At 45.7% G+C, this 23,249-nt stretch overlaps 1 protein-coding gene across 2 annotated transcripts in view; it reads right to left on the bottom strand.

Moving 5' to 3' along the window:
- The window catches only part of tmprss9 (transmembrane serine protease 9), a 63,077-nt gene that overhangs the window by 23,275 nt on the left and 16,553 nt on the right, over nucleotides 1-23,249 (bottom strand). For both annotated transcript variants that reach the window (XM_078198794.1, XM_078198793.1), the window contains exons 2-6: nucleotides 9,890-10,053; nucleotides 9,019-9,075; nucleotides 4,240-4,353; nucleotides 2,799-2,964; nucleotides 395-669 (exon numbers count right to left, since the gene is read on the bottom strand). In XM_078198794.1, the coding sequence (XP_078054920.1) occupies nucleotides 395-669; nucleotides 2,799-2,964; nucleotides 4,240-4,353; nucleotides 9,019-9,075; nucleotides 9,890-10,034 (757 nt within the window). In that variant the 5' untranslated portion in view covers nucleotides 10,035-10,053. The remainder of the gene's footprint in view (nucleotides 1-394; nucleotides 670-2,798; nucleotides 2,965-4,239; nucleotides 4,354-9,018; nucleotides 9,076-9,889; nucleotides 10,054-23,249) is intronic.

Below are 23,249 nucleotides of genomic sequence, written 5' to 3' on the forward strand. Positions count from 1 at the left end.
TAAAAAGCATTTAGAAAGTTACATGGGTACGATGGGTATAGAGGGATATGAGCCAAATGTGGGCAATTGGGACTAGCTTAGTGGTAAAAACTGGGTGGCATGGGCAAGTTGGGCCGATGGGTCTGTTTCCATGCTGTAAACCTCTATGACTCGATGACATATGCCCAGTTATTGGCTAAACAAAGGAGGAAAGGCAGTTCTATGTGGGAGATGTGTGGAACTATTTGATCACTGTACCACCTTGGCGACCAACTGAAAGGTACTACAGTGCCTATCTCATTCTGGAAACAATGCCCGTTGGGGATTTACAAGTTGAGGGTCCATAATGGGTTTTTTGAGTTTCTTTTTTGAAGAACACAGAAATGCACAGCCGTATAATAAACTTGCTCCACACCATTGTCCTCACTCAGGGCTCCCCATCCTGTGATGGTGCAATTCTTTCCTGTGGGGAAGATGTGAGTAGGCGAAGGTAAACACACGGGCTGGATCGACTTAGAGAATGATACAGGGCTGGTTAACTCCAGCAGAACCGCATCATAGCTTAATGTAGACGGATCAAATAAAGGGTGAACAATGATCCTCTTCAACTTCCTTTTCACTGCTGCAGAACTTTGATCATCTCTAAACATAGTCCCGAGGATCACCTCCCAGTTCGTTGGGTCTGGCGAGCTGCAAAAAACCAAAACAGAAAGATTATTCTTGGGTCTCCATTCTTCATTTATTAAAGATGAACAATTTTTATTATTTTTTCACCTGAGGTCATTGAGTCTCAATGGCACATAGGTGTGTGGATGTTGATTACCACAGGGGTGCAGGTTCCCGTGCAGTAATTCCCACTGGAGCACAGTTCCCTAATAATTCCCACTAAGGTACAGATTAGAGGATTGAGAGGTGACCTTATTGAAATCTATAAGATCCTGAGAGGACTTGAAACAGTGGATGCCGAAAGGATGTTTCCTCTTGTGGGAGAGACTAGAGCTAAAGGCTATAGATTATAAATAAGGGGTCTCCATTTTAAAATGGAGGTGAGAGTCCAAAGATGTGTGGGTTAGGTTGATTGGCCATGCTGAATTGACCCTAGTGTCGGGGGGATTAACAGGGTAAATGTGTGGGGTTATGGGAATGGGGCCTGGGTGGGATTGTGGTCAATACAGACTTGAGGGGCTGAATGGCCTCTTTCTGTACTGTAGGGATTCTATGAGAAGAAATGTTCTCTCTCAAAGGGTCATGAGTCTGCAGAGCTCATTTCTCCAGAGAGGGTTGGCAGCAGGGTCACTGAATATTTTTAAGGTTGATTTAGATAGATTCTTGATTGACAAGTGAGTCAAGGGTATAAGGGGTAGGAAGCAGAATAAAATTCAGGCCATGATCAGATCAACCGTGACCTTATTGAATGGTGGAGCAAGATGAAGCCTGAATGGCTTATTCCTTCTCCTAATTTGTATGTTTGTATAAATGTTTGTATGTAGATTCCTGGATAGTAGTGCCCACAGGGGTATTGTTCCACAGGAAGTAAATTCCACTTTGGTGCCATTGCCTATCCACTCACTTTCTCTGAGATAAGCGTTCTGCTGGTGTCACCTGCCCTCTGGTACCTCACCATAAGAACATAAGAACTCGGAGCAGGAGTAGGCCATCTGGTCCTTCGAGCCTGCTCCACCATTCAATAAGATCATGGCTGATCTTTTTGTGGACTCACCTCCACTTACCTGCCCACTCATCATAGCCCTCAATTCCTTTACTGTTCAAAAATGTATCTATCCTTGCCTTAAAAACATTCAATAAGGGAACCTCAACTACTTCACTGGGCAGGGAATTCCACAGATTCACAACCCTTTGGGTGAAGAAGTTCCTCCTCAACTCAGTCCTAAACCTGCTCCCCCTTATTTTGAGGCCATGACCCCTAGTTCTAGTTTCACCTGCCAGTGGAAACAACTTCCCTGCTTCTATCTTATATATTCCCTTCACAATCTTATATGTTTCTATAAGATCTCCCCTCATTCTTCTGAATTCCAATGAGTATAGCCCCAGTCTACTCAGTCTCACCTCATAAGACAACCCTCTCAAAAACCATGTGGTCATTCACCTAGATGATATGTGTCAGGTGGATATTCACAGCCGAATCCTATCCTGACTTCAACATTTCCAGCAAGACTGAGTGAACAGTAACCTGGAACAAGAACCAAAGTTAACTTTCTCATCCATACCGTTGGATGGCTGATATTAGTACGAATCCTCTGGGACTCTCTGATCTCTGTGGCTCAGAATTATGCAGAGAAGTGCTGGATCTCAGAGTTATCTTGCATTCGTGCTTGTTACCTGACAGCTTTCATAGAATCATAGAATCTACAATGCAGAAGGAAGCCATTTGGCCCATCGAGCCTGCACCGGCAATAACCCCACCCAGGCCCCATCCCTGTAACCCCATGTATTTGCCACTGACACTAAAGGTCAATTTAGCACGGCCCATCAACCTGATCCACACACCTTTGGACTGTGGGAGGAAACCGGAGCACCCGAAGGAAACTCACCCAGGCATGGGGAGAATGTACAAACTCCACACAGACAGTTGACCCGAGGCCACAATCGAACCTGGGTCCCTGGAGCTGTGAGGCCACCGTGCCGCCCAACATCTTTGCAACTTTACCCGATGAACCATTGGGAACTTGAGGCATCAAAAATAATGTGTGAAATGTCAGTCAAGAGAAGCAGATTGGGATCATCTGGTGCTCATGGTCTGGGTATGTCTGTGTTTTCACTCAACCAAAGCTGATCCGCCCGCTCATAGGATGACTTACCCCAGAAAACAATGAGCTGCTGAAATCAGCCATGTGTTCGCCACAACTGTAGCCCCACAGTCATGACCAATGCCAACTATACTGAGATCGACTTGCCACGGCCACTCCTCAATAGTAGCTGCCTTGCCTCCCACAATTCTGTTCGAGATCAAGGGGGTACCACAGCCTGAAAAAAAACCCACACAAGATGTTCAAAACCAAACATCTAACTGTCCACAGTTGAATTAGAAAAAGGCTACACCCTGAGTGCTCTTTGAAATATGGATCTGATAGTCTAGGCTAGGAAAGATGTCCCAGGCGCATCACATGGATCCCCAGCATTGCCAGTGTGGCCTTTGGCAGAAAATGCATCAGGAGCCAATCTGCTGACGTCAGATCCTTCCTGATAGAAGTGATGGTGAATGTACGATACGTGGGCTTTCATGTCCACCTCACCCTGTGATATCCCTGTCCCGGGAGTGTTGTAAGAAGTCTCACAACACCAGGTTAAAGTCCAACAGGTTTATTTGGTAGCAAATACCATAAGCTTTCGGAGCTTGCTGCTCCTTCGTCAGATGGAGTGGTCTCTTACCCCAGTCCAACGCCGGCATCTCCACACCGGGAGTGTTTGACAGGACAGTGCAGAGAGAGCTTTACCCTATCTTTAACTTACGTTGTACCTCAGAGCGTGTTTGATATTGGCAACGAGTGGAGGGAGCTGCTGGCTCAGTGGAATTGTGGTTAAGGCTGCGGCAAGAACCTGAATCTGGCAGCCTTACACATACCTCATTTAATTAGATAGCAGCCTGGAGAAAGGGCACCAAGGAATGCATATCTTCTAATTCTTAACACACTGCACAACATGCAACAAAAGCATGAAGTTTTTGAAAAAGAAAGATAGTGCTATTATGTAACCTGGAGTCAAAATAAAATTCCTCATCTTGAAGGATTCAAGGAACAGTATCTCAGCCTCAGTTCAAAGCCAGCACTGATCTACCCTATTGCATATTGTTGTTTAAAGTATAAAGTTTATTTATTAGTGTCACAAGTAGGCTTACATTAACACTGCAATGAAGTAACTGTGAAAATCCCCTAGTCGCCACACTCCGGCGCCTGTTCGGGTACACTGAGAGAGAATTTAGCATGGCCAATGCACCTAAGCAGCACATCTTTCAGACTGTGGGAGGAAACCGGAGCACCCGGAGGAAACCCACGCAGGCACAAGAGAACGTACAGACCATGCACAGGTAGTGACCCAAGCCTGAAATTGAACCCGGGTCCCTGGCGCTGTGAGGTATCCGTGCTAACCACTGGTTCATCGCACAGGTGAGAATGAATGAATAAAGTCTCCAAAATCCAGTCTAAACAATAGAATGCCCTTAATTGCATTATCATGTTTAAATGTGTAAACACCTGTCAGTGTATGGTCTCCATGGAAACCTGACCTTCAATTAAAACTTACTGCACTCCGTCTCATCCGACTGGTCCAAGCAATCATTTGTTTTGTCACATTCCGGGTTGGATTTTGTGAGGCATTGCCCATTCTTGCAGATGTAATTCCCAGCTGAGCAGCCTGCTGTATTACAAAGAACAACGTATCAGTGCCTTGTATATAATGTCCCCTCAAACCTAACAGGGCTGAGATTTATATAGGAATTGACCTTTGGAGGCCTTTTAGATGCAACAGAAACTAGAAGGAAAAAAAGAATTAAAAGCAGCAGATACACGAGGGTGACGATGGTGTATCAGTAATGTCACTGGATTAGTAATCCAGAGACCCCCCAGGTTAATGTTTTGAAGGCAGAGGTTCAAATTCAAACACAGCAGCTTTTCAAATTTGAATACAATGAATAACAAATCTGGAGTGTGAAGCTAGTCTCAGTATTGGTGCCATGTAATTATCATTGATTGTCATCTGGTTCTCTAATGCCTTTTAGGGAAGGAAATCTGCCGTCCTTACGCGGTCTGGCCTACATGTGACTCCAGACCCACAGCAATGTGGTTGACACTTAACTGCCCTCTGAAATGACCTAGCAAGCCACTCAGTTGTATCAATCTGCCACAGAAAAGTGAAAAAAGGGATAAAAGCGGCTGGTCTTTTGGCTAAGATCGAGTATCAGATCAGGCCCGATATGGGGTGCGATGCCTTATCTTGTCAGCTTGGACCTTGTTTGTCTCCCTTGTGGGAACCTTGAATTGGATTTTGAATTTGGTTTTTGGAGCAAGCGAGGAATGGATTTGGATTTGCCCCGTCCATTCTGAGCATTGGCTTTGGAACTTTAAGGATAGTGTAATTTAAGAAAAATAAACAAATAAATAATTAAATAAAAGTGAATGGATCACCCAGCACTGACTTAGGCATCAGAAATCACAATGGCACACCCCGCCCTATTGACCCTGCAAAGTTCTGCTCACTAACATCTGGGGGCTTATGCCAAAAGTATCTCACAGACTGGTCAAACAATAGGCTGACTTAGCCAGACACATCAAATTATCTCATTGTAAGAACAATGCGCCAGACACCACCATCACCAGCTCTGGGTATGGCTTGTCCCACTGCAAGGGCAGACCCAGCACAGCTGATGGCAGATTGATATACAGTCAGGAGGGAGTTGCCCTGGGAGTCCTCAACATTGACTGCTGACCAATGAAGTCTCATGGCATAAGGTCAAACATGGGCAAGGAAACCTCTTGCTGATTGCCAAGTACTATCCCCCCCTCAGCTGATGAATCAGTCCTCCTCTATGTTGAAATCACCTGGAGGAAACATTGAGGATGGCAAGAGTATAGAATAAACTCTGGTTGGGGGACCTCAATGTCCATTACCAGGAGTGACTCGATATCTAGACTACCAAACCGGGCCTGTTGCAGGTATCACGGTCTTTGTGAAGACAAAGTCCTATCTTCACATTGAGGATACGATCCATTGTGCTGTGTGGCATTACCACCATGTTAAATGAGATAGATTCGGAACAGATCTAACTGCTCAAAACTGGGAATCCCTAAGGCGCTGTGGGCGAAAGCAACAGCAGAATTGTATGCAACCACAATCTGTAACCACATAGCCTGGCATAGCCCACACTCTACCATTATCACCAAGCCAGGGGATCAACACTGGTTCAATGAGAGAGTGCAGGAGAGCATGCCAGAGGCAGCATGAGGCATACCTAAAAATGAGGTGGTAACTTGATGAATTTACAACACAGGAGTTCATGCATGCCAAACAGCTCAAACAGCATGCAATAGACAGAGCTAAGCAATCACGCAACCAATGGATCAGATCTAAGCTCTGCAATCCTGCAACATCCAGCTGTGAATGTTGCTGGACAATTAAACCATTAACAGGAGAAGGAGGTTCCACAAATGTCCCCATTCTCAATGTTGGGGGAGTCCAAGCACATCAGTGTAAAAGAGACAAGGCTGAAACATTTTCAACCATCTTCAGCCAGAAGTGCTGAGTGGATGATTCACCTCAGCCTCTCTGGAGGTCCCCAGCATCACAGATGCCAGCCTTCAGCCAGCTCAATTCACTCCACATATCAAGAAATAGCTGAAGGCATTGATACTGAAAAAGCTATGGGCCCTGATAATATCCTGCCAACGGCACTTGAAGACTTACGCTCCAGAACTTGTCATGCCATGAACCAAGCTGTTCCCAACACAGCTACAACGTTGGCATCTACCCAACAATGTGGAAATTGGAGGAAGGTCATTAATGAAGTAGCTGAAGATGGTCGGGTGTAGGAACCCTACTATCCCACAATCCTAGGGCTGAGATGATTGGCGTCCAACAACCACAAACATCTTATTTTTTGCTTGAATGCTCTGTCCATAAAAGGCAGGACAAATCCACCCCAGCCAGTTACCGCTCCATCACTCTATTCTCAATCATCAGCAAAGTGATAGAAGGTGCCATTGTCAGTGCTATCAAACAACACTTAGTCAGCATTAACCTGCTCATTGATGCTTGGATTTGGCTTCTGCCAGGATCACCTGGATCCTGACCTTCACTAGAAGCCTTGGTCCAAACTTGGACAAAATGGCTGAATGTTAGAGGTGAGGTGAGAGTGACCTTTGACAACATGGCAACATTTGACTGAGTGTGGCATAAGGAGATATGGTGAAATTGAAGTCAGTGGGAATCGGGGGTGGGGGGGGGGGGGGTAGTTCTTCTTTGCTTGGAGTCATACCTAGCAAAAAGGAAGATGGTTGTGGTTGTCGGAGGCCATACTCTCAGCCCTAGGACATCACTGTGGGATGGTAGAGGTCCTCGACCCAACCATCTTCAGTTACTTCATTAATGACCTTCCCCCATCATGAGGCCAGAAGTGGGAATATTTGCTGTGAATGCAGGATGTTCAGTGCCATTCACAACAGACATAAAGCAATCAGCGTCCATACGCAGCAAGACCTAGATAACATTCAGTTGCCTTTCTTGGTCTTTGTTTTGTTATTTGAATCATTTACAACAAGACTGACCCCTTTCCTCACCGGGTTTCATCTTGTTTTTTACATTTTTTTCCAAATCGCGAATATAAATAGGAGTTAAGAACTGGCATTCCAGATTTCCCTTCCAGGGTTCGGGATGCCCCTTGCATTGAAAATCAGCAGTATTCCTAACACCAAGCACTTGTCTTCTGCATCTGATCTAATGGGAATAGTGTATTCCGGTGGTGGGACCCCCTCTGAAGGCAGGAGCAGGAGAGAGAAGAGGCCAGGTGAGCAAGGGCAATGTCCCAGGGAGAGATCTTTAAGAGGAAAGGCACTAGATCAATCAATGCAGGGTCAGCAGGAAGCCAAGCTGGGAGGACTCACTGAAGCTGCCATTACCCAGTGGCTAGAGTGCACAGGCAACACTCCAAATGTCCAAGGACCAGAGCTGCAGGAGCCACAGCACTCCAGGGACACAGTGACAGCAATATATCACACAATAGGTCTGGATATGACCTCCAGCTGTGTGGATGGACACCCTATGCCAGTGGCTTTGAAGGTCACAATGGTCCTCAGTTTCTTTCAGGGCTCAGTGGAGGATTTGAGTGCTGTGCCTAAATCAGTGGCACACAACTGCATCAAACTGGCGACTGTTGCTACATTCATACACGTCAGCATGTTCATCCATTACTGGACAGACGAAGGCAGCCAGGCAGAGACAAGGCTGTGACAATGGCTGGGTTCTCCAGCATCCAGGGTGTAAGAGATTACAGGCATGTGGCCAAAGCGCCAACAGATGAGCCGGGAGCTTTGTTAACAGAAAGGGGTCCATTCAATGAAAGTTCTGCTGGTCTGTGACCACAGGGGATCTTTCTGCAAATTTGTGCCCCATACCATGGGAGCTCACACAATGTTTATATCTTATGGCACTCACAGGTATTAAGGATGTTTGTGGCTCCTGCGAGATTGGATGGATGGCTCCTGGGCGACTAGGGCTATCCCTTGAAGAGGTAGCTGATGACATCTCTCAGTCACCCAAGAACTGAGGCCGAGGAGAAGTACAAGAGGAGCCGTGCCTCCGCAAGTGTGGAGACGACCATTGGGCTGCTCAAAATGTGCTTCAGATATCTGGAGAGATCAGGGAGAGCTTTGCAATATCCTCCAGAACATGTTTCCTTTATTGTTGTGCCAGGCTGCAGCCTGCACAACCTAGCTCTGGCAAGGGGATAGCCAGTGGAGAGACGGTGAACTGCCGCCCAGTAAGGAAGCACTGCTCTTCTTCCCGGAGACAAACAGAAATCTTTAGATACTGTAACCAGAAACTTTCAAATCGACTTAATGCAAGCAGTTACCATCCTAAATGTGGATATTTTAAGTGGGAAAACTACATAATAAAACATATCATTGTTATAATTGGAAATAGGCTTAGCAAGTTTAATAGTGTTCCATCTGAGTGCTTCCTGGTTTATACAGCATGCAATCTCCATCTGTACACATGGTACTAAAATGGGTTTTCAACAGATGTGCGCATTCATCTAACTGGCCAATATCTGACGAAGGGTCATCCATACTTGAAATGTTGGCTCTATTCTCTCTCCACAGATGCTGTCAGGCCTGCAGAGACTTTCCAGCATTTTGTGTTTTTCTGGTCATTATCAGCACCTGGAATTCTAAAGTCCCGCTTACAAAGGCTGGCCAACTCAGTATAAAAGCAATTCCTTCGCATGAAGATGCTCAGCAGATGCTTAGTGGAGTAATCTGGAAGATTAATTGCAAAACATTCAGTGCAATGAAAAGAAATTGTACTTACTAGCTTTCATTTCCAGGTGTTGCTGGGTTGGCAATCCTTTGTGAGCTCCACATATCCCTGTATTAAAGAAAATGAGATGAATACAGTGAGAGTTATGCATTGGATTGGAAGCATAACTAAACTGTCAACTTATGGACTTCCTGGATGGCTCAATGACTAAATTTATTTCCATTTTGGTAGTTTAGTTTATTTATTAGTGTCACAAGTGGGCTTACATTAACACTGCAATGAAGTTACTGTGAAAATCCCCTAGTTGCTACACTCCAGCACCTGTTTGGGTACACTGAAGGAGAATTTAGCATGGCCAGTGCACCTAACCAGCACGTCTTTCAGACTGTGGAAAGAAACCAGAGCACCCGGAGGAAACCCATGCAGATACAGGGAGAACATGCAGACTCCGCACAGACAGTGACCCAAGCCGGGAATCGTACCCGGGTCCCTGGCACCGTGAGGCAGCAGTGGTAGCCACTGTGCCACCGAAGTTTGCCAGTACAAAGGTCCAAATTCACTCCCTGGTTTGTGCTGATTTCAGTTAGGAAAACAGTACTGCAACAGGCCTCCGTGTGACTGGGTTCGGAGTAGGCCCAGAGAGGTTCCTCCTTTGTTATCCATTGTCCTCTGCTGGAGCATGAATGTGTTGCAGATGTTGGGTGAGACCTAATATGTCCAGATGTTCCCAATGATGGATGGCCCTCTGATATTCCACAGCTAAACACAGAGCTGAACAGGTCCTTGGGTGAGATAGCTACCTGGGTGCCTTTAGGAGAAAACTAAAGAATAAAACATTAGGTGGGTCAGGAACATAAAACTAAATTGAGAGGGAGGATGAGAAAACAATGAACTGAATTCACAATCATTTTGTTGGACTCACCAAAATAAACGCCCAGGACGATGGCAGCTATGATGAGACACAAGGACAGCACAGCCAAGGACAACTTAAAGCGAAGTGTGTTCCTGAATCCTATCTTTGGCTCTGCAATTGGTAGTTTATCCAACTCTTTGCTGACCAGTTCCATGATAGTACCAATAGTTCCTCTGTAAAATAAACCATCTTGTAAGGCAAGATTGGAAAGGGGATTGACAAATTGGACAAATCATCCACTCATTGTGTTAAAAAGTCCAAATCCAAGGAACGCAAGATGAAAATGAGGATGTTAGTGAGGAGTCAAGGGGAATTCTTTCACCCTGAAGTTAGGAAGATTGTGCAGTACTGGGGATGATCATTAAGGTGCATATTACTAGGATTAAAATGCAATGAGATATAATTCTGGATAAAAGGAGTTTCGGGGGCATGTGGGAAAGGTGCTGCTGATCGATCAGACAGTGACTGTCAAGTTCCACAGTATTTTTCTTTGTCGTTTATTGTAAAGGTTTAATTTTTTGGTGCATTTTTTAATCTCGCTCCAGTGAAGCAGCTGACTGACTCTCACTGGGTCACAGCTCCTTGGATTTGACACTTGCTGGGGGTAGAGTTCCCTGGGTGCTGACAACCACTGAGTAGAGCAGTTCCTGCAGAAGGCACACAGACTGCACATAAAATATCTCCTGTTGCGAATTGAGACATTATTATTAAAGTGGACCCCACACACTGTCTGAATTTCCTGATGATGGGAGGGAGTATCTTTTCAAGGATTAACCGGGCATGTCCTCCATCCCCAGGAAAGATCTACATCAGAAGAGTAATTAGTTTCCATTCAGTATCATTCTGATACGGAACATTCAACTCTACCCATGGCGTCTTTATCTCTGAGCCTGAGATTGACCAGAGGACTGTTACTGGTAATTATAGAGAATTAGTCACCTTTTCTGACCCTTCGCATGATGTTGATTGCATCAATTCCCTGGACTTCTGTTGTAATTAAACTGGTCCAATAAAGAACAGCAAATCAACTGGGTTAAGTGTTAAAGTGGGATAAAAGGCAAGATACTTAAGAATATATTTCTCCTCTTCATGGTGGAGTGCCGCCAGGGTTTATCTGGCCCACCTTGATCCATTTTCCGAGGTTAAGACTTCACTTGGTTACTGCCTGATGCAGTAACACTAGCAGTGTTAAGGAGAAAGACGCACCCAGGTGATTAAAGGAGATGCCCCATTGATGGCCTTAGTGGACATTCAACAGTTAAGTGTTGGGAGTGGAATGGGGAGAGTTGCAAACTGTCACATTCCAAGATTCAGGACTCCAAGCTGAGGGTTGCAGTAAAGCTTGGGGCAGCCGCTGCAAAGGCTCAATGGGGAAAGTCCACTGTCCTCCTGACATAGTGTACTGAGGGCGTTGTAAACCATGTAAAATCCCTCAGGCAGTATGCACCTGTTACTTATGTTGGGGCGTAGCCCCTTTAAGGGAATGGGTCAGGTGACCTAGGGTGTGGAGTGAGATGGTTGGGAACCGTCCTGGGGAGGCAATCAACGTTATGAGTGTGGAACGAGTAGGCTAAATAAAGATCTGTGTTCCCTGATGTATGGCTGTGGAGTAATTCTTGAGGAGACACCTCACAACTAAGAGATTTAACAGCACCTGTGAATGTTTCACACTGGAAATATAGCCTGTATTGCAAATATAGTGAGACACCTCATGTATAATATTGGAAGAACGTGGTCTGTATTGGGACTTTAGGTATGTCAAATGTGAACTGTTATGTGTTGTACTTTTATAGATAATGAGCGCAACCTTACTGGCCATTCACGCCATGATCCCACTGCAGTGAGGTTGGAGAATTTGGCACCCAGCCAAATCTTCATTCTCTGCAGCAGGATGGGAAAATTCTGCCGGCGTGAATGACTGTAACAGTCCGGCCAAAGTATATTTTTAGGAAAAAGAATAGAGGATAAGGAGGCCGCAACTGGTTCCTTGTCTTCTGCAGGGTGCACCTCGGATGAATTACTGATTGCTGGAACCTAAAGGCACTGCCTCCACTCCTTCCCCCACCACGCCCGCTACAGATGGAATAACCTCCTCTAGTCTTACAGCTCTGAGGTCTCTGCACGCCTCAAATTTCTGTCCTCTTACACATCCCCAGTTTTCCTCATCCCATCATTGAAGGCCATTTCTTCAACTGCCTAGGACATACACTCTGAAATTCCCTCCTGAATCTTCTCTGGTCTCTCTGCCTCTTTCCTTGAGGGCTCTCTCTAAAACCTACCTCTTTGACCAAATCCTGTCCTAACTGCTCTTTATGTGGCAAATTCCAATGAAATGCTTTGGGACATTTTATTATATTAAGGACTTTATATAAATGCAAACTGTTGTTCTAGCAAAGGCAACTTCCTGGCAACCTCAAGATGAAAGTGAGGAGTCTGAGATGTAGAATAACAATGAATTATGTTAAAAGAGTATGAAGCATGTTGATTTTAGTAGTGATGATTCAGGAAGAAAGAAGAGTTGTGTAGGGCAGATGGGAGGGCAATGTAGGCATAATGGTATTGTCACTGGACTTGTAATCCAGAAACCCAAGGTAATGCTCTGGGGACCAGGATTCGAATCCCACCATGGCAGATGTTGAAATTTGAGTTCAATAAAAATCCAGAATTAAAAGTCTAATGATGACCATAAAATCATCGCCGATTGTTGTAAAACTCCATCTGGTTCACTAATATTCTGTAGAGAAGGAAATCTGCCATTCTTACTTGGTCTGGCCTACATGTGACTCCAGAACTGGTCTAACAGCCACTCAGCTCAAGGGCAATTAGGGATAGACAATAAATGCTGGCCCAGCGACATCCACATCCCACGAGTGAATAAAGAGTGTTTGATGGAGCAGGGGAAGGAATTCAGAGATCCACTGGCTATGGTTGTATCAACAAAATAGAGAGGGAAAAATGGAGAGGTTGGACACTGGAGAGTTAGTGCATCCGTTGACAGCCTTTCTTTATGTATTCTGTGAAAGGGGAATTAGAAGCATCTCCAAGGTATGGGAGCAGGAAGTAATGCATGGGATTGATGAAAGATTTGGAGCTAAGAGTGTTGAGGTGAAATGTAATGGAAAGAAAGAAGAAACTGAAGCAGCTGCAATGAGAACGGGGAAGTAGATGTGCCATTAGAGATCAGTGAGATAGTGATGGCAGGAATGTGGACAAAAGGAAGATTAAGACTGGAGCCATCAAAGATAAAAGCCCCCGCGTGCTGGCTGAGCCCGCGAGGGTGTCCATCTGGCGTGCGGGGGTGTCCGTCTGGCGTGCGGCCAAAGCCATCCTAGACCTTAGGATGGTTGTGCTCGGCCCCAAAAATGCATGCAAACTCGAGGCGGCGCAGGCGTGCGGTGGGATCCCGCCCGAGCATTCCCCTGTTCGGACAGAATTCCACATTGGCCCAAAACCTCAACCCCCCCTCCTCGGGTGAGGTGCCCCACAGCATGAGCCGCCTCGCGGAAATGTCCTCCGTGCCTTTTTCTACCGCATGGAGGCGTTTCCTGTGTGGGCTGCTGCTGCACACCTTCCACTACCGCGTCCTCGCCTGTCGCCCGGATACACCTTGGCGGGCCTTGTTGCCGCCGGGCGGCGGAGGTCCCTGGTGGAGGTCCCTCTATGGAGGGATCTCCCCCAATTACGTCGGGGACCTGGGGTGGAGGGTGATGCATGCAGCAGTGCCGTGCAACCGTAGGATTCACTGGTTCACGGGCTCCGAAGACTGCCCCTTCTGTGGCCTTGTGGAGACCGTGGACCATGTCTTAGGCTGCACTCCCTTTTTGTTTTCCTAAAGAACCTTTTATTGATGTTTTGTTTGCACTTCAGTCCCACGCTCCTGATCTACGGACACTTGGTGCGGAGAGGGGAGGGTCGGGATGGCGACCTCCTCGTGAACCTGCTCCTGGGCCTGGCGAAATGCGCTATTTACAGGTCCAGACAGCGGGCGATCGAGGGGGCTGTCCATCCTGACTGTCTGCCCCTCTACCGCGGCTACATTTGCGGCCAGGTGTCCCTGGAGAGGGAGCATGCGGTGTCCACGGGCGCGGTTGACGCCTTCCGTGCCCGTTGGGCACCACAGGGGTTGGGGTGCGTTATCGACCCTGATAATCACATTTTAATTTGATGTTTTCAAGTTTCCTTTGTACTTTGATTTTTGTTCAGACTGTTCCCCCTCCTTTTGGGGAGCTGCCCCTTTTACTTTGTCCTGACTTAATTTGAGTTTGTTTATTTGGTTTGACCTAAAAAGAGGGCAACCAATTTCACCCCTCCCAGCTCCTGAAGGATGATTCGGACTGAATACCATGCAGGGTTGTGTGCCATCTGGTATCAGCCCAAGTGGCCATCCATCATGTATGAGCCCAGCCCAGACACTAAGGGCAGACTTTGACCATGGGCTTCAAGATGGGGCAGCACAGTGGCACAGTGGTTAGCACTGCTGCCTCACAGCGCCAGGGACCCAGGTTCAATTCCAGTTTTGGGTCACTGTCTGTGTGGAGTTTGCATGTTCTCCCCGTGTCTGCGTGGGTTTCCTCCGGGTGCTCAGGTTTCCTCCCACAGTCCAATGATGTGCAGGTTAGGTGGATTGGCCATTCTAAATTGCCCGTTAGTGTCGGGGGACTAGCTAGGGTAAATGCATAGGTTTATGGGGATAGGGCCTGGGTGGGATAGTGGTCAGTGCAGACTCAATGGGCCGAATGGCCGCCTTCTGCACTGTAGGGATTCTATGATTCTATGAAGACCCCGACATAGGATGCTGGGACATCAACATGGAGGCACTCTTTGAGGGGTAGGATTAAACTAAAATTTCAGGGTGGTGGGCTAAGCTGAGCAGACCTCTTGGAATGGAGGGGGAACCCACTAGGGCTGCATTAGAGGCAGCCTTCCTAGACTCTTTTTGAGCCAGGGAACCTCAGGCTCCCTCGGCTCTCTGGACTGCAGCAGGAAAAGACCTCTTCTGTGGAGCTGGTTTCTTCCTCATTATGTGGAGATGCCGGCGTTGGACTGGGGTAAACACAGTAAGAGTTTTAACAACACCAGGTTAAAGTTCAACAGGTTTGTTTGATGGCAAATGCCATTTGCTACCAAATGGCTAATGGCATTTGCTACCAAACAAACCTGTTGGACTTTAACCTGGTGTTGTTAAAACTCTTACTGTACTTCCTCATTGCAATGGGGGCCCATTCAGCCGGTGGCAAAACACTGACAGGCCAGTTAAATCGTCCCTATTTGGGGTGTTAGATATGGCAATTAACTGCCTGCCTCTGTTTAGAGGAAAGCTGAGCTGCGTCCCTGTCCCTGGCTCCCCATTATTTTTCCCCAGTCCCCTGCCCACTGTGAGCAAAGCAACCCTGCCAACAACCCCCCTCCCAATACCCCCAACCAGCTCCACCCCTGCTACCTAGTTCAAATTCAGCTCTGGGTGAGTGCAAGCTGTTCCGTCATGGAGGGACCACAGCTGAGCCCTATCAGCCCTCACCCAACTTTGACAAATGTGTGTGTGAGAGCAGGGTTGTGGAATAGTGATCAAGAGTAAGGACCCTGGGAGATTGTCCCCTTCCTATCTCATTGGCAATGTAGTGCCCATATGGCGGTGATCCCTCTCTGCGCCCCTCAGTCCTTGTAAACTGCTGCCCAATCCCAAACCTTCCTTTCCAAACTCCCTTGAACATGTTGTGGTCTTACAAACCTGTGCTCGGCCCCCCTGCAACTTTCTTGTTTGGATATCTCCAATTAGGTTGCCAGGCTTCTTGGCGCACAGAGAGACCCCCCCTAACCGAAATGCGGAACAATATTCCCTTGTTTGCGATCAGGATAACTGATTTTGCGTTTCTTTTCAAACGTTGCAATGAAGCTGTTCTTCCCAAACAAAACAAGGTACAGTTCACTTCACAGCAAATTGTTGTCCTGTTAACATACACAGCCCAGTAATTTACTGCTAACTGAAAAGATTCTCCTCATTACACCCTCCAGTGAATCGGCTGACAGCATTATTCGGGGCTACAGATACCACAATAGCCTCACAGTCCGGCATAATTTCTGTGCTTTTTTTTAACTGCTCTGATTGTAAGGAATGCTGATTTAATTCAAGATTGGGTTCATTATAAATAATGGCAGGGTGTGAGTGAGAGACAGGGCTAAGATACCATCACAGGACTACTCAAGTTTTATCTTCAGTTCATGACCCTCCCATGTTAAATTATACCAGTAGAAATTCCAAATGGCTCGAAGTTCACTGTGGTCAAAAGGGGCTCCGAGGACCCATGTTGCATTTTGTTACAAGTATTTTTGTCACGTGATCATAGCCTGGATATTAGCAGTTTCAGTAGCAGGAAGAGGAAAGTGCATTTAAGTCTGGTTTAAACGTATTTCCTTCCAGCATAAGATAATTTATTAGCTGCACATTTGGCATCTGATATAGAATATTTTCTGTCTATACGCCACCATTGGTTAAGAATGAAAAATGCAGAGTTAAACTGTGGGTTGCGAATGACAAAGGGTCGGCCCTATTGAATCTGTGTCTGTGTCTAATGTCAGACCAAGGAGAGAATTTCATTGCTTTATAAAGCCAAAGTTACACTGCGCACACAACAGAATGTTGAGCCCAAGTGATGAGAAATGGAGCAGTGAATCTCGCACAAACCCGACTCACCCTCCCATTGGTACTGAGCCCAAATACATTTTACATTCTTAGGTCAATAACACAATGCAGGCAGCGCTGGACAGGAATATTCTACATCCGGTGCCAAGTAAAGTAAAGTTTATTTATTAGTCACAAGTAGGCTTCCATTCTGTAGGGTCACTGTCTGTGTGGAGTTTGCACATTCTCCCCGTGTCTGTGTGGGTTTCCTCCAGGTGCTCCGGTTTCCTCCCATTGTCCGAAAGATGTGCTGGTTAGGTGCATTGGCCATGCTAAATTCTCCCTCAGTGTACCCGAACAGGTGCCAGAGTGTGGCGACTGGGGGATTTTCACAATAACTTCATTGCAGTGTTAGTGTAAGCCAACTTGTGACACCAATAAATAAACTTTAAAAAACTTAAATCATTCTTAAAAGTAATTAGAATGATTTTTCTTTTTCAGCTAAGTTCCAGGCTATAATCTTGTGAACAAAATACTTGTAATCAAATTCAACTTGGTTACTTGCAGTTTAATTTAACAAGAAAGATGTTACTGACAGTGATCTTTAGCATCATCGTTTTAAACAGTATTTAAGGGCCTGGTACCAATGGAAGTGTGAAATCATGGGAAGCAGTGTGCCTCCGTTTAGCTTCCATACCAATGGGAGTGTGTTTCTCATCGATATTGAGCCCAAATGGGGTCAGACTGCTCCCCATTGTGAGATGCAATGAGATTACCTCCTTGGTCTGACATTAGACATGGTCACAGATTCACGGAGCTCTCAACTAGCCGACTAGTGATTCACAGCTGACAGTATAACTCTATTTGCCAGATGCATTTTGCATCATTGAGCAACAGAAAAGACAGAGTTAGACAAGAACATTCTCGATGAGATGAGCAGCTGCTCAGTTCATTCTGCAAGAGCAGCTTCTTCCCTGCAGCCATCAGACTTTTATAGAATCCATACAGTGCAGGAGGCCGTTCGGCCCATCGAGCCTGCACTGACTACAATCCCACCCAGGCCGTATCCCCGTAACTCCACGTATTTACCCTGCTAATCCCCCTAATTTACACATCTTGGGACACTAAGGGGCAATTTAGCGTGGCCAGTCAACCTAACCTGCACATCTTTGGAGTGTGGGAAGAAACCGGAGCACCTGGAGGAAACCCACGCAGACACAGGGAGAATGTGCAAACTTCACACAGTCACCCAGGCTGGAATTGAACCTGGGTCCTTGGCACTGTAAGGCAGCAATGCTAACCACTGTGCCACCATGCCGCCCCTGAATGGACCTACCTTGCATTAAGCTGATCTTTCTCTACACCATAGCTATGACTGCAACACTACATTCTGCACTCTCTCCTTTCCTTATCTATGAATGGTATGCGTTGTCAGTATAGTGCGCAAGAAACAATTCCTTTCACTGTACACCAATACATGTGACAATAATAAATCAAATCAAAGCATTGAAAGGGAATATGCTTAAATTTTGTCATTGCTGAGAAGCAAATAAATTAAATATTGATTGACATGTTAGTCAGCTTGTCACAAATGCTTCCACTGCACAAAGCACAAGATAAAAGGTTTCCAATTTTAAAATTTAGTCAGAAAGTAATTAAGACTGAAGGAACACAAAAGGAAAAAGAATGGCCCATTAATGAAATGACAAGAATCGCCAAACCAGGTCCCTTCCATTTAACAATCTTTACTTCCTTTCACAGAGTTTTTATTTGCAAACATTTAGTTTTAATCGCAAAAAATAAGTTAACTTTGAAGTTTATCTTATTTCCCACCCATCTTAATCACCCTCTCCCTTCCCTCCCTCTATTATTGCCTCTCCTCTTCCGTCCTTTCCCTCTTCCCCTCTCACCACGCTACTCCCACCCCCTCTCCAAGAACTCTCCTCACCATATTGCAATTACAAACCACTCTATGCAGTCGATCCCTTAACTTCTTACACTCACTGCAGTCCACATGAACTGTCACACCGTTTGATTCTGGATTACCAGCATTTCTATCCGTTTCACTCAATTTCGTGTTTTGTTTTGAAAGCTCATCGTTAGACCCTCTGAAATTTTATACGTGGGTAGTTGCCCTTGATGAACTATCTCAAGTCAAATCAAATCATGAAACTACTTTTCATAAAGTAACTGTTTTCAACAGCTTGACCTGAACACTTGACAGTTCAAGAGCACTTGTCTTTATAACTTTAAAGGATCCCAAGCAGTAATAATTATCCCCGTCAATTATTTTACTGATTAAAAAATGAGAAAGCTCTGGTATTCAAACCTGCTCCGTGGGTATCAGGTGCAACAGAAGTTTCAGCAACAGGAGCCAGAATGTGAAGTTGATAAAGCTGCACTGTGACACCCTAACTAATGAATTCACCAACACTGGTTAAAGAAGTGCCCGACGCACCACCTGGACTCTCTGTTCCTTGCTCACTGACATACACATTCATTAACTCACTGACATGACTTCACCCCAGGCAGACCAGTCTCCTGTCCCAGAAATTGATGCTTTAAATCCCTTGGGGGTGGAGCTGAACAATCGTTGAATCTGCCAGGTGCCACGGAAACAGTTAATCTTTGTTCAAACCAATAAACACAAAGGAACCTCCCCCCACCCCCGCCCCCCCCCACTGCCCCCCTCCCTCCCTCCCTCTCTGAATCAGATCATATTAGGGACAGCCCAGTGTAAATGATTGGCCTTTACCCACAGAATGAACAGTTTCTCCACCTCCCATCATTGCGCTCTCCCTGGTGGGGTAAGGTGCCTAATCATAGCAACCTGATTCCTTGATAAAGAATTCTGCCCCTGTAGGACGCAGATATGGCCCGGGAAAGAGGATGGGGTGTGGGGAGTGCGGGCTGGACCTCAGAAACATAGAAACATAGAAGCAGGAATAGGCCATTCGGCCCTTCGAGTCTTTTCCGCCATTTATTTTTGGAGTACTGTGAGCAATTTTGGGCCCCACACCTCAGGAAGGACATACTGGCACTGGAGTGGGTCCAGCGGAGATTCACACGGATGATCCCGGGAATGGTAGGCCTGACATACGATGAACGTCTGAGGATCGTGGGATTGTATTCATTGGAGTTTAGGAGGTTGAGGGGAGATCTAATAGAAACTTACAAGATAATGAACGGCTTAGATAGGATGGACGTAGGGAAGTTGTTTCCATTAGCAGGGGAGACTAGGACGCGGGGGCACAGCCTTAGAATAAAAGGGAGTCACTTTAGAACAGAGATGAGGAGAAATTTCTTCAGCCAGAGAGTGGTAGGTCTGTGGAATTCATTGCCACAGCGGGCTGTGGAGGCCGAGACGTTAAGCGTCTTCAAGACAGAAATTGATAAATTCTTGATTTCTCGAGGAATTAAGGGCTATGGGGAGAGAGCGGGTAAATGGAGTTGAAATCAATCATGATTGAATGGTGGAGTGGACTCGATGGGCCGAATGGCCTTACTTCCGCTCCTATGTCTTATGGTCTTATGGTCTTATTTTGATCATGGCTGATCATCAAATTCAATATCCCGATCTTGCATTCCCTTCATATCCCTTGAACCCTTTAGCCCCAATAGAAACATAAGGCAGATCTGCTGAATTTACCCCACATTTATGTTGGGTTGCAAATTCTAACTCAGGGGACAGGCACTTTCTTTTTCTGGTCTCTCCCCTACCTCCAGGCAGCAGTTTGGCAGCATGGGCGTGGGACATTCCTGGGATATCCCAGGAATTCTGCCCTGCTCACCTGTGTCGTGTCTAGTGGTTCCCTGTACCTGTTGAAAGCAGATGTGGTTTCTCATTCTGGGATTTATGTGGAGGCCACAATGGAGAATTCAATCAATGTTAAAGGAGCAATTGCTCATGGAAGAGGACTGGGGCACTAAGGAACAGCCTGAGGAGGGCTTTGGACTGCATCCCTCATGGAGGGGGGGGGGGGCGGGTGGATTGGGTGCTGCGTCCTGTCTGAAAAATGGGACAGGTCGCCTTGTTGCACTTCTCCATGTCCAGCTCACCCTCTCAGTTTGATAGTTCAATCAGGTAACGGTCAGAGAAATGTCCTGAATTATGGGGCCGCAGTCACAGAGCAGGTAGTAAAGGTCTCTCTCTCTCCAGGGTAATTCTGCCACCCTGAACCTGAGGTTGTGGCATTTCCAGCCTCTGGTTTCCAGATGCCCATGCATTCCATCATTAAGACAAACAGAATCTTTCAAAAGTATCTCATAATAACGGTTTAAGACCATAAAAAGAGCTAAAACAAAAAGCCAATTCTGATATTCAGTGAGATCATGGCTGATCTATGGTGGCACAGTGGTTAGCATTGCTGCCTCACAGTGCCAGGTACCCAGGTTCAATTCCAGCCTTGGACTTGATTTGATTTATTATTGTCACATGTATTAGTATACTGTGAATTGTTTCTTGCGCACTCTCCAGACAAAGCATACCATTCATAGTAAAGGAAATGAGAGAGTGTAGAATGCAATGTTACAGTCATACCTAGGGTGTAGAGAAAGATCAACTTAGTGCGAGGTAGGTCCATTCAAAAGTCTGATGGCAGCAGGGTCACAGTCTGTGTGGAGTTTGCATGTTCTCTCCATGTCTGCGTGGGTTTCCCCCGGGTGCTCCGGTTTCTTCCCACAGTCCAAAAGATGTACTGGTTAAGTGCACTGGCCATGCTAAATTCTTCCTCTGTGTATCCGAACAGGTACCGGAGTGTGGCGGCTAGGGGATTTCCACAGTAACTTCATTGCAGTGTTAATGTCAGCTTACTTGTGACACGAATAAAATAAAAAATAAAATAAAATAAAAAGACATGGGAAAATAGGATCAGGAGTAGGCCATTATTCCCCTCCAGTATGTTCCTCCATTCAATAAGATCATGACTGATCTGCAACTTAACTCCCTACATCTGCCTTTGCCCCATATCCCTTTAATACCTTTGGTGAACAAATATCTGTCATTTTCAGTTTTAAAATTAACAATCTATTTAGCATCAATTGCCATTTGTGCAAGAATTCTAGACTCTTCCTACCCTTCATGTGATGAACTCTTTCTTCATTTTACTCCTTAACGTCTGGTTCTATTTCTTTTGTAAGAAGTCTCACAACACCAGGTTAAAGTCCAACAGGTTTATTTGGTAGCAAATACCATAAGCTTTCGGAGCACTGCTCCTTCGTCAGATTTTCCATCTGCAACCAAATCAGCTACCAAATAAACCTGTTGGACTTTAACCTGGTGTTGTGAGACTTCTTACTGTGTTCACCCCAGTCCAACGCCGGCATCTCCACATCATGTCTAATTCTTTTGCCTATGCCCTCGAGTCTTGGACTCTTCAACATCACTCATTAACATTCCAAGCTTCAGAGAACACAACCATAATTTGTTCAACCTCTCCTCTAAGCAGGGTGTCCAGTTATCTTTCTGGTAAATCTACATTGCACTTCCTCCAAAGTCAATATGTCCTTCCTGAGGTGTGGTGCCCAGAATTGTTCACATGCTTCATGTGTGGTCTAACAAGGGCTTTGCATAGCTGAAACATGACTTCTAACCTTCAAGGTATAAGGCCAGCATTCCATTAGCCTTTCTGACTGTTTTCTGAGGCTATTATTGACATTTTAATGACCTGTGTACCTGTACCCCCAAGTCTGTTGAGACTTTGGGGCGAATCTTCCCATTCCGCCTGCCACGGGAATCATAGCGGGCGAGGGGTGGACCATGGAAAGGTCCGTTGACCTCTAGTGGGATTTTCCGGTTTCGGGGCGAGCGCGGCCAGAAAATCCCACCTTTCTACTGTTTCTAGTTTTCCCCTATTAAGAAAGGACCGTTTTCTATCCTAATTCGATCCAAAGTGGATGTCTTCATACTTGTCCACATTGAAATCCATTTGCCACAATTTTCCGCAATTATTTAAGCTGTGATTTTCTCCATTTGTACTGATTACATAACTTTGCACCATCGGCACATTTGGATCTGTGGCCTTCCATCCTGGCATCTGTGTTATAACGAATACAGTGAACAGTTGAGGACCCAACATAGATCCTTGCAGGTCACCACTATCATCAATCACATCCTGTCATTTAGAGCATCATCTCATCACTCCTACTCTCCATCTCCTTCCAATCAGTCAATTGCCTAACCAGGCCTTGCATTGCTGAGAAAAGACGGGTGTTGCTGAAGCATTTTGTCTAGCGCTCAATAGGACTATTCGCAAGAATACCAAAGATTAAAAGCTTCGACTAAATGTCTATTTTCAGCAATACTCAAGTTCTGTATTACCAAATGATAATTTGCCTTCAATTCCACAAGTTTCATCTTTAAATAACTGTCACTTATGACAGACCTTATCAGATGATCTCTGGAAATCCATATAGATACATCCATTGTCATTCCTTAGTCACGTGGAAGTACTTTCAGGGAAAGATGGACTTCGAGTCAATGAAAAACCTAGGAGTATAATGAATAGGTTAATCCAGCAGGTGGGTATCAAGGAGGACTCTTAAAGGACAAGAGAGAGATACAGAAACAGAGGGATTTAGGGAAGAAATTAAAGAGATTGGAATCTACATAGTTGAAGCATGGCTGCTAATGATGAGGTGAAGGATATGAGGAGGGAATGAGCAAAAGGCCAAGACTGGAGGCACAAAGAATTTGTGGGAATTGTAACTTGTAATACTGCTTGTCCAAGGTGGTAGATTTAAAACTGAGAT

This window comes from Mustelus asterias, chromosome 26, assembly GCF_964213995.1.
Source record: "Mustelus asterias chromosome 26, sMusAst1.hap1.1, whole genome shotgun sequence".
NCBI classification, from domain to species: Eukaryota; Metazoa; Chordata; class Chondrichthyes; order Carcharhiniformes; family Triakidae; genus Mustelus; species Mustelus asterias.